At 34.6% G+C, this 12,526-nt stretch overlaps 1 protein-coding gene across 3 annotated transcripts; it reads right to left on the bottom strand.

Moving 5' to 3' along the window:
* Positions 1 to 531: 531 nt before the first annotated feature.
* LOC141664229 (autophagy-related protein 18h-like) lies at positions 532 to 11,878 on the bottom strand. 3 transcript variants are annotated; one of them, XM_074470146.1, is made up of 10 exons: positions 11,512 to 11,878; positions 7,330 to 7,785; positions 6,435 to 6,878; positions 5,919 to 6,164; positions 5,072 to 5,824; positions 4,791 to 4,969; positions 1,723 to 1,850; positions 1,455 to 1,631; positions 1,062 to 1,379; positions 532 to 952 (listed from the first exon to the last, which is right to left on the bottom strand). In XM_074470146.1, the coding sequence occupies exons 1-10, from the start codon at positions 11,701 to 11,703 to the stop codon at positions 948 to 950; spliced, it is 2,898 nt and encodes a 965-aa protein (XP_074326247.1). In that variant the 5' UTR covers positions 11,704 to 11,878; the 3' UTR covers positions 532 to 947. The 3 variants fall into 3 exon arrangements, with proteins under 3 accessions (XP_074326247.1, XP_074326250.1, XP_074326242.1); XM_074470149.1 differs by having other exon boundaries at positions 1,062 to 1,631; positions 7,330 to 7,623; positions 7,740 to 7,785; positions 11,512 to 11,601; XM_074470141.1 differs by having other exon boundaries at positions 1,062 to 1,631.
* Positions 11,879 to 12,526: the final 648 nt, after the last annotated feature.

The following is a 12,526-nucleotide window of genomic DNA, read 5'->3' as shown; positions in this document are numbered from 1 at the left end:
TTAGAATATTCAGTATATAAGTTCTACAGACGTTTGATTTCATGTTTTTCCAAACAGTTAGTTAGTGGGAACTTGGAATGGTGTCGAACCACGTATAAGTTAACAAAATGATACCGCAAACAGCCGCACAATGATACATATATTTCTTTCACATTCTTAGCATTCGAACTTTAAATACAAACCTGGCCCAATTTTGACAACCTAAACGCTCATCTATTACTCTTACCTATTCTCGATTTCATTTCTTTAGCTTTGTGGGCTCTTGCCACCAAATCGCATACTATATTTTGGGGCAATACACATCAATGCACAATCGTATTAGTTATTGCTGATAATATGCTAATTTTACCCCCAATTATCACACTACCAATCACATGATTTACAATTTTTGACAGACAAAATATAAACCTTGAACACTTGATTACTATATTTGCAAGCAAAGCCGATATTTTGTAGATTAAAGAATCATACATCATAATAAGCTCCTTTTTCATCTTTTCGCTATTTACTTTTTTTTTTTTACTATCAATAACAAACACTGAATTTTGTTATACGGCAAAGAACCTGTTCACTGAAATCAAATGATCAAGAATTTGTGATATACACTATGGCCATGTTTGTTTCATGGGATTATAATCCCGGGATAATAATCCGGGGATAACTAATCCTATCAAAATTAGTCCTACGGATTAAATAATCCTATCCTAAGTTTATACAAGATTATACAGAATTAGTTTATACAAGATTAAAGATTGTTTTAACTTTCTTTTTTCCTGCGGCTAGCTGGGTTTTATACAAGGACGTGTCGGATCACATCAATTAGTTGAGCATCTTTTTCAGAAAGCAATATAGCTGGCATTTTTTATCAGACAGATTACCTTTCTACAAAGAGCAAGCACAAATTAAGGGGTAGTAGAACAGATGCAGCTTCAAGAAGCCAATACATATCAACCTGTCACAAGAAAGACCAAATGTAAAGTTCATTAGGGTGTAGCAAAATCAAAAGACAATAAATGGAGCTTCAGGTTCTATAAACAGAGCAAGTCCTTATAACCACAAACCTTCCTCCGAAAAAGCAAATACGCCTCCAAGCATGTCATCACTATCAGCTTCTTCCTCAGAAATCACTTTGTGACAATGCCTAGTGCTGTTGTCAACATCAGTTATATGTTCAGTTAATTCATTACCTTGATCAAGGTTTTTTGATTTACAGTACCCTTCTTCAAAATAGAGTCCAAAATCTAGTTGGTCCTGCATATCTTCATGCACTAGCTCTTCGTCAAGAATGTTCATACTTAGATCAGAACGGTTAGAGCTTGTGTTCGAAACATCACCCGTCACAACACTGCTCGAAGAAAGAACCTCTTGTGCAATATTTCCTACAGATGAAGAAGTCTTGTTGGAATAGCTAGTATAATTATTAACATAATCTTCCTCATGGGCAGAGAGTATACTTGTAGATAGCGCAGGAAAAAGTAAGGCATCAACCCCACCAATGTAGTTCTGATTCGGCAGAGAACTAGGCTCTTCAGCCACATCATTCTCATATGAGATTGCGCCAAAGGAAGGATAAGATTTTATTGTAGTCCTATACTCTTGTTTTGAATGACCCATTGCTAAACTTGGTAGCCCTGGTTGAAGATCAATCAAGTATAATACATTGAAGTTAAAGGTAGACTGAACTATAAATTTGGATATAACAAGATGCAGGAGATTGCATACCAGTGTCTGAATTATCAACTGAACTAGATGTCACTGATTTCACATGGGAGCGGGAATTATCCAAATACTTCTCTTTACCATCATCATTGGAAGAAGATGAAGGTAGATATCTACCTTTGCTGAGGTCCCTGCAGGAATTCATCAATAAAATGCACTATTCACATGTATAGTAAAAAATTCAGAAAATTCACTTAAAGCACCGAGTTATTTACGGGTGGACGAAGGAAAGCCAATAATGGGTAATATCTACAAACATGCTGATGATCTAAAAGCCCTAGTGAGGATCGATACTAGAATAATATTGTGTTAACATCTCCCGGTTCTTGCAAAAACCATAAGGATAAGCAAATGCATCCTGAAGTTATTAGTACTCAACTACATCTCCCGTACCGCTTTATACAAAAAGCAAAAGGAAAAGATCAATACATCCTGAACTTCAATATTATTACCCCTCCAAGAATAGAAGAATTTATGGAAGGATCAAATTTAAGGTGCTTGATTTCAATAATCATAGTACATGTTGGAGAATATCAGAACCTTTCCACAATAATGAATCAACCCAAGAGATGCTCCGATGAAAATGGGTCATACTTCAGAAATACTGTATCTTTTAATAAATTATTTTAATACGAAGACTTGATTATACAAATCATCCGTCACGATTATACTTGAAAACTCAAATACAGAGTGACAACATGTAATACCTACACACTACAATTAAATATATTTACATTTATCTCGTAAGAAAAGTGATGAAGCAGAAGTCTAGAGAGCTTCAAATTTATGGCATGCTATAGAAAATATAAATGCAAATGCAAGTACAAGGTTATGTTTGCCTTCATGGATTAATACGGGGAATATCAACTATTTATTCATGTTTCATCATAGAGGCTATATGTTATGACTTTGTATTCATTTCGGTTACAGGATTTATCAAAGTGAAAATGTGGGAACATAATAATGATCCCCAAATTGATATTCCTTGTGAACAGACATAACTTAAGTTGACAAAAATTCTGTGCAACCAAATTTCCCCCATATGACGTAAACAAACGTTATAAATACATGATAGATCAATTAAAGAAATTATAAAAGCTGTTCACTAGATATGAGACGTAAACTGTATGCGTCTACTGAAACATATAAAATTTTCAAATAGATCACATATAATACCACTGAATAATTATTAAACCAGACCTCCATAAACGAAATTGCCCAACAGAGGATTTCTCTCTCGCTCTCTCTCTCTCTCTCTCGCTCTCTCTCTCTATATATATATATATATGTGTGTGTGTGTCATTATAATACTACTATCCAATTAACAGAAATCCAATCTCTGTGTGTGTGTGTGTCATTATAATACTATCCAATTAAACAGAAAATCTTATACAGCAAACTCCATCTTGCACTCTATCAAATAACTGTACTATATCATGACAGCTATTACCCAATGATATACATCCAGATCATTTAACTCCAAATGAGCAATTAACTCCAAATGAAAGAAAAGAAGAAAAGAGAAAGAACAGTAACTGACAAAAGGTAGAACTTCTCTGAAATCAGAGTGACTCGAAACAGATCATAGATATTAATGCAAAAGGTGCAAGTCCTTAGAATTAAAATATTGCGTCCCCAATCAGACAAAAATCATTTTATAGCAAAGAGTTGTTGTTAATCTGTGTCAAAAGTCAACACAAAGCTCACAGAGCAAGTAGAGTGGCAATACAAGCAGCTTCTACTTTCTAGTGACCACTCGAGAGATCAGAACCTTACAGCACCCTTCTTAAAGATGCAGTAGCACACCATAGAGAAGTCACTCGAGCTTGGAGAAATTGGTGCTCATTGGTATGTAGGAAATCAATTATTTAATAGAGAATTAAAAGAAGTGAGAACAGCGTTCAAGAGGAGATAAAAGGTAATGGAAAAAAGAAGTGGAAGGGAGATCTGTGTGGAATGCATTTCCAGTAAACAAAACCAAACATACCAATTGAATCAGTTTCTAAAGACATTATAGACGGTATAATCACAAAGATCATCCGTACACATTGCATTAAACATTATACCATTAAATTTACTCGAAAGCTATTTAAAAGACATTGGAAAACTCCAGGAAAATGTTACTATTCTAGTAATACATGGATGTAATTTATGTACCCGTTGAATACTAGAAATACGAATTTGAATAAACATAACTAATCAGTTCAAAAATATGGTAACCTTTTACACTGAATTTTATTGTATTATACCAAACGTTTTTACCTCTTTTTTGAGAATGTTCACAAGAAACCCACAATTTTGAAACACTCAATTGCGCCCAGATTTACGGATACAATTTGGAAAACCATTTATTTAAAATACGTAATATCGAAATTTAACCATCTATGTAGTTTTCAAGTTCTATTATTCAATTAAAATTGAAAATATTATTACTTAATACTGTATTGCATGCCATTTACATGTAAGAAATTTAACTGCCAACTTTCTTTAATTTCAGTTTTCCCTAAAAGGTATAGTAACGTAAACTACTAATGCTATAGTCTAACTAGACAGGACCCATTTACCCTTGGCCAATTGATGCCATGATTTATGACAACAAAGTTGTCCAGAATAGGTGAATTTGCCTGTTAGTATCCCCTACTCACCCTAATTCTCCCTATCCTTTTGTAGTAAAACTTATATAAGATAAGCACAAATATATGATTGATTATTAACAATAACAGTAACATAAATGCCTTTAAATATTCTTTGCCACAATAGTTCTCAAGTTGCAACCATCTGACATTTGTTAAATTCTTCATTAAAAAAACAGTTTACAATGTCCTCTTAAGGCTCTCCACGGTAAATCGATAGGTATTGAAAATGCCTATAGAGTATGAAAACGGTGTCTAGGAGAATGTCGGTATAAGAACGTAGAGACAGAAGTATCTCAGTATAAATATGCACTATACTCATTGTCATTTTTGAGGCATATCCCACTACTTCAAATGTGGGCTCAAATGTTTATTTCATTAACGTCTATTAACTCGGTAATAATTTTACAAATTAAGCATTTATGTATGCATCTTTACCTTCTCTCAGCCCATTCAGGATGGATTCTGTGGAAATGGTCAGTGACGGGCAACAGCTCCCTCCTCCTAATTACAATCTCCCGGGCAGGTAGCATTTCAATTTCAATTTCTCCATCATTACGATATAACCTCTGTCTCTCTCTTTGAAATGACGGAGGATTCAAAGCATAAACATAAACCTAATTCAAAGTAAAAAGGATTTAAAATGTAAATATAAACTAAAAATATTCTAGATGAACAATAAAAAGTTAGAGCATCATGCATTTATCCTGAATATCTACCTGAGACTTTTGCCAAATTGGTGATCTGCCAGATCTCATCTGCACCTCCGCGTTAGAAAGATACCAAGGGAAACGATCATGGTGTTTCACCATATCCTTCACTGTAGTACCGTCATCTTCACAATCAGAAGCATCCATAAGTTTCTCTCCAGCATCTTGCCTAGCACGAATACTTCCACCTACATATTCCTCTCTTTCAGGCCAATCTGCTCTTCGGCAGACATCCCACCATTGAACAGGGCCAACTTTCACCTTTAAATCCTCGTCTTGTACCTGACCTAGTTGATCTCCGCCCGTATAAGGCAACAGTTCATACTGAACTACACTTCCGGAAGGAGTATAAACCATCAGATGTTCCAAGGCATTTACGTTTAAGGTCGTGGACTGTAACTTGCCGACAGAACTATGAAAAGTGGCAGCAACAACGCCAGATGGAGCTGAAAGCTTTCCTGCAGCTGATGAAGCAGCATTGCTTACAGAACTAAGCCAACCTGAATTCTTTATCCTGCTCACCACAGAAAGGATGATAGGTGGGGGCGGTGGAGAGTAAGACTGCTTTAGCATGTATGATGAAGTAGACCACCACGGAACAGAAAGAACAGGCAATAAGGTGGGTCCACTGAGATTATATTTTTGCATTTGAAGACCAGTCTCACCTCCAAAAGGGGATAGAGAAAATATATGACCAGTCCCTCTGGATGAAACAATAGCTATCCATTGACTATAAGGACTAAAACAAATATCTTGAATCACCTGAAGCATTAATCGAAAGTATAAATTTAAAGCATCGATATAAACCAACATTGTTCAAGAAATTGGTATTGATTCAACAATGGAAGAATCTTACTGCCGATGTTATGCCACGATGGAGCTTGTAAAGGTGAACATGGGAAGAATTCCAATCATGGCTATGAGTTCCGGATCCATTTCGTAAGCAGGAAGGCATGATTCGATAAATATTTATATTGTTACCATGTATAGATGCAGTAACCAAAAGAGTCCCACTCGGGTCAAAACAAAGGGCAGATATAGGACTGGTGTGCGCCCTAAACTGTGATACAACAACCTTGGACACAAAATCCTTAATGACAACCTGTAAATTAAACTTAAGTTCAGAACACTCCTAAAATTTTGAAAATAAGCAAAAAACAAATAATTTAACAATAAAGCGTCCAGGTACTGCTGCCTCTAAACAGAACCTCATCTAAGGCAAAATCTGTTTCATCTCCTGTAGGGAATTTGTGAGCATGAGGGTTTACTATGCTTAAAAAACAACATTTAAACTTCATGGATGAAGGTTTTAACATGGAAGTACTTAACAATATTTGCAACAAGATGAATATTTAAGTTGAGTGGGACTTACAGTTCCGGCAGTATCTATATCACTTGAATGAGCTGCAGTTCGACCTACTTTCCAGCTCGAGCTCGAAGGCACTGGAGAGCTAGAACCATCAGGAAGAAGATCATGACAGTATTTCGACCATGTTCTGTACCCCATGTCTCCTAAATTAATTAGCCCTGTAGCTAATTGCTTACTGGATTCCATTGCATACCGAGCCACCAGATTCCCATTGCTGGGTGAACTAGAAGGACTAACACCTGGAGATGGACTCAGGCTCTGAGGACTTAAGCGTCCCGTGTTTGATAATAATGGATTATTAGAAGCATATGCTAACCATCTAGGTCCAACAGCCATGGGGCCGTAGCCAATATCGACTCCACTAAGTCCTTGGCCTCCCAGGTGAGGGACAGGATAAGTGAGCACACTGAACATACTTTCAAGAGTGAGAGCATCAAAACAATAAATCTGCAGAATGAATGAAACAGTTGTAGACTAATTTAACATATGAAAATTAAATACATACATGCACCGAACAGATACCAAGTTTGAAATGCTAGGAAAAATTAAACAGTGGCCTTCAACACAATATTTGGACTATAAAGGTCAGGTCATACGGAAAATCCCTAGAGTAAGAGAAAATGAAACCAAAGGAAAATAAAGGTTTTTGTTAAGGCCAAATGTTCTTCATCTGAGCAAACACCGAAAACTTAATAAATCTTAGTTCACACGTAATTTTAATATTCACTTTTAGAGATAATATTTTGATGTAAAAATTTCACACATTTTAATGATCGATAATGCATTGTAAGCAGCAAGGAGGGCAAGACCTTAATTTTACAAATTTTAGCATCTAATACTTGTATCTTATAACACAGCCAAATAAAATATCATAGAACAATTAAATGAACAGGCTTACTTGTGCAGCCAGACCAACAGCCACTATTTTTGAGCTACATCTAACTACATACACTGCTGATCGGAATCTCAAAACATGGACATAACTGTGAGATCTTAACGAGTAAAATCGGACAGCTGTTGGGGACTGCATAACAGCTGCCACATGAGGCTCGTAATTATCCCTGAATGAACCATCCCTGCCATTCTGTAAAGAACCTGAACTTCTAATCTCTTCACTTGCCACAACCAAGAGCAGTGGATGTGAATCTATGAATCCTTCACGACCATCACACTTTGCCGGAATTGGTTGCATCTGCAAGAACGTGACAGCATCGTCTCGGCGTGAAACCAATTCAGTGACATTGGAAGCATCTTGAAAATCAAGAACCTGAAATCCATTTGAGTAGCCAAGTAGCAGAAGAGTTTTACCTACTGAAGGACCAAGTTCTAATCGATCAAAGCAAGCATATAAAACCTGTCAAAAAGAAAAATAGCCCTCAAGTAAGTATTTGTGGAAGAACATTGGCAGTTTTTAAATAAAAAAGGAATTTATAATCACCAAATTTAGCAAATAATGGAAACGAGAACAAGCCAAGATCTAAAATCAAACTCGATACATATTTAAGCATCTTATGATGTTGGTACCTTACATAAAGAAAGCAGAAAGGTGATTATGTGCACCTAAAGATTAAGCCTTAAGTAACTAAGTACAAGCATAACACCCTGCTTCTGCCCCTTCCAAGTTGTTAATAGGGACCAAAGCAGATGAAAAAGGAACCCTGCTCCCAATAATTATAGTATCAGAATTCAGAAGGGAAGCAGACATAGAAGGAGTAAAATGACCTCCACTTGCACTCCAAACATGTGATAGAAGGGATGTAAATAAAATCCCTAAAAAATATTTTATTAACTACGGTTGAACATCACACTCCTTTTAATGATTTCATTCGTTTCCATCCATATCTCTTCAACTCCCTCTCCTTTAGAACTTGCCAGCACACTATTGGAAGTCAAATTTGTTCACTCCTTTTACTTTCCTCAGCTTTAATTTCTAAATAAACTACGTAGCTAGGCTTCAGGAATTTGTTCAGACTCTTTACCTACGAAGGCATCTTTTAAACCAACTACTCAAGGTAAACATATATATTCTGAAATTCTACTGCAACTGGATCCCTGTGCAGCTTTTCCTTGAATTGGTCTTCTGAGGTATGAAAATGGAATTATTGACCTTACATGCACTTCTAATTAAAACAGTATGTTGTAATTTCTTCTACTTTATCATTCATAAAATTGTGCATCTTAATGCTCACACTTAAGTAGGCAGTCAATTCCAGATAGGCAGACTTCTTTAGCTGTCCAAAACTATTGTTCATACTATAAAAGAAACCATAGAGAAAGACCTGACTGTTTTCATGAACCTCTGCCATTAAATCAGTACAATGGCTATAGATTATATGACTCCTAAAATACAGGATTGATGATGATAGATACTAAGGCCTTCCAACATTAAGAAATTAGATTCTAGTCTAGTAACCAAATATATTAAATGGTTTTAATATTTTGGATCCACAATTCCCAGGAAATCTTTTTCCTGAACTAACTAGAATTTATTTTAGACCTTACTGCAAACTACTAGCAGGATACATCCCAGCTCCATGCATAGGGGAGGGAGGTTTGGGTTTCAGTTCGTGTTTATAAATGGGTCAATTTTGGGTTAAACTAAAATTACATAAGAATTAAATAAAATCAAATGCTAAAGTGTAAAGGAATAAATATTTTACTAACGGGTCATTTTGGGTCACTTTCGGGTTGAGCAGGTCGCAATCTAATTACTTTTGGGGTTCTCTCAGTAACTCGGGTTGCGAATCAAGTCGGGTTCAGGTAGGGTCCGATATTTCCTCCCCTATCCATGCCGTTAATATCTATAGACATTTAACTGAGAGAAACTTTCAAAACAAGTGATAATATAAAATTATAGAGGTTTCTAAATACAAGACAGAAATACGTACTTGTATTTTCTCAGAAAGCGTCAAATGTAGGAATCTATTTAAAACAATCGCACAAGGAAGAAATATCTCTACATATACTATATGCATAAACTTGAGACAACATAGTTACATTAAGTACCAATGGCTTGATTAGGAATTTCTGTTAAGTATGAAGTAAAAATAATTTGGTTGAAAATGTTCAATATAAAACATAAAACTTCTTTTAAAATAAGCAAATAAGGAAGGGACAAACTGTGTGATCTGTCTCATACTATTGTCTAATAAGACACATTATGTCACCAAAATGAGAAACATCAAGTCTTACACTCAGATCCACTTCGTGTCTGACACCGCCCAATTTCAAGCAACATAGTCCTAGAAAATTATCTAAAAATCTAACTCATGCAACTAAACATCTTCTGTAAACATTATTATTATATCTCCACGTCAATAGAAAAATGTAACTTTTAGCATCAAGAGAAACCTAAATCAGCACATTCTTACCCAAGTACAGCTCTAAAACCCAAACAAGAAGTACTCCAGGTAACATTGGGCTAGACGACAAAGTAACTCAGACATGTATACTAAATCCGCTTTTGACTTAACAGAGAGGCATTGTATATTACGAATTAAGTGTAACCAAGAGGTATGTAAGTGTAACCAAGAGGTATTTACATAGGGAACCGAAGTAGAACACAACATGATTCTAATAATTAACAAGGTCCCCAATTCTTTCTAATCTAAGAGATGTCTAATATTTGAAGTTTTATTTTGTATTCATCCATGTTCAAATTCTTGGTAAATTTTAATCACTTACGTCACAATTTACACCCCTATTTGGAAGCCCAAAAGTTGGATCGATTACGAGGGACAATGATATTAACATACAGCTAAAGAGTCATTGAAATAATTACAAAATACCATCTAAGAAAATTCATGTCCTATATACATTACTTTTATGTCGTTATCGGTCAAAATGCATTTTCTTGGAATACAAATGCCTTAAAAACAATATTCCTACAACTTCATAAAACAATAAATGCAATTAAGCGCAATCAAAAGGAAAACAACAAAAACAACAACATACAAGCTCAACAATTTTTCGAGGCATCAACAATAAGAAGAGTCGAATTAGAAAGGCAAACATTCACTTTCCCTATTAAACAACAGCAATAAAACATTTTCCACCTATGCAGGGTATATGATATAGTAATTTTCAGAGAAATGACCTTTTTGGTATTATTTAGCGTTAAAATGCCAAAAAACGCACAATCTGAAAATTGGCCCTTTGTGCACAAGAAAACACTACTTAATTTAACTTTAATGTATTCTTACAAGTTTTGAGGTTGGATCAGTGGTCAGTATTGGCACACGGGAAACATGTACACGGCCATGTCAAGGGTTCAACCCCACGGTTTGTCTTTTAATTTTTTTAAGTCAAGCAACCAGTATATAAAACGGGACATATACACACGTTTATGAGAAACGCTTTCTTAATACGCGTTTTCAGTTTTTTCCCTCAAGTTCTCTTTATTTATGAATGAACAAAACAGCACACGCAGTTGAATTTTCAGATAACTCCTGTTAAAGTAGCATTCTTAGTGATATTAAGGGCCAACTTTTCAATTCATGCTCTTTAGGTCCATATTTCTTAAAAAAAACAAAAAGGACCAAGATTTAGAGTTTCATTCCGACAAAACTATTAAACAAAGTCAAAATTTTATTCGACAAAATATCCAAACATCTACAAACAAAATACACATAACTTATCGAGTATTACAAAAACTCTAAATTTCTCGAGTTCAAAGATTCCTGCAAATTATCTCATACACATAACTTATCTAGTATCACCAAAATTCTAGATTCATTCAGTCCAATAATCCAAAAATATTTACATAACTTATCGAGTATTACCAACATTCTTAAATTTCCGAGTTAAAATATACATATAACCAAATAGAATACACAACGAGTATTACTGAGATTCCTAAAATTATTCGAGTTAGAAAGATACACATAGACATTATAAACATAACATAGACATTATAAACATAACTTATCGAGTAGTGCCAATAATCTTAAATTATTAAGTTAAACGATTAGTCGAATAGTAAATAGTAACGAAGTCGATGCCAATAATCTAAAAATTATTAAGTTAAACGATTAGTCGAATAGTAACGAAGTCGATGATCAGAAGAAAAAAAAGGATAGACCTGGTCTTTCTTGAGATGATCAGAGTCAGCGGCAATAGAACCAGCAACAGAAGCGCTAGCAGCAGACCTGACATTAGACGACACCGTTTTGATACAAGAAGAAATTAGTTTAAAAGAATTAGGCAAAAATCCATTATTATTGTTAATATTGTTCTCGCTTTTTTTCTTATTATTGTTTTGGTTTCTCCTCATAATTCAAGTCACCGGAAAGTATCGCCGTCGTCAGGCGCCGCCGAGAGATCGGAGAAACATAGATTAGTAAGATTGGGCATTTAAATACGAGGATTACAGCGGTGAGTATGTTTGATTACGTGTGTATGTGTTGTAGTTGTGTTGGGTGTTTGGGTTTGACCTCAACTCCAAGAGACGGTTCTTGTTTCTATCGATACGTTTGTATCTATTTATACGACATATTATTGCATCATATTTTTAATTTTATTTCATTTATTTATAATTTTAAAATAAGTTAAAACTTATTTATGATTTAAAAAGAATTTTAATTATAAAATATAGAATAAAGAATATTCAACTTTTATGTAAATTATTTTAACTTCAACCTTGCACGTGAATGAAATTCTTACAGAAATATAAATTCAACAAAAAACGTATATTACTTATATAAGGACGGTTTACGGAAAAAAAATTCAAAATTTCGAGTTTATAAGTTTCGTGAAATCGGTGGTATCACTGATAACTTCTCTCTTCCTTATACACCTCAATCGAATGGGATAGTTGAATGCAAGAATCGAACGTTGCAAGAAATGACAAAGACAATGTTGAACGAATATCGTTGACCTAAATATTTTTTGGTCGAAACTATGTTAACAGCTTGCTATGTTCTTTTTTTTTTTTGAATAAAGCTTGCTATGTTCTTAATTGAGTATTATTATAACCTATTAAAATGAAAACTCTATGGAAGCTTTATTTTAATAAAACACCCAAGATAAGTTACTTTAAAGTATTTGGAAGTAAATGCTTTATTTTGAATACCTAAGATTACTTTAAAAAATTCGTC

Source organism: Apium graveolens, chromosome 1 (genome assembly GCF_009905375.1).
Source record: "Apium graveolens cultivar Ventura chromosome 1, ASM990537v1, whole genome shotgun sequence".
NCBI lineage: Eukaryota > Viridiplantae > Streptophyta > Magnoliopsida > Apiales > Apiaceae > Apium > Apium graveolens.
The sequence above is the reverse complement of the archived record's forward strand: the minus strand, read 5'-3'. Positions and strand labels throughout refer to the sequence as shown.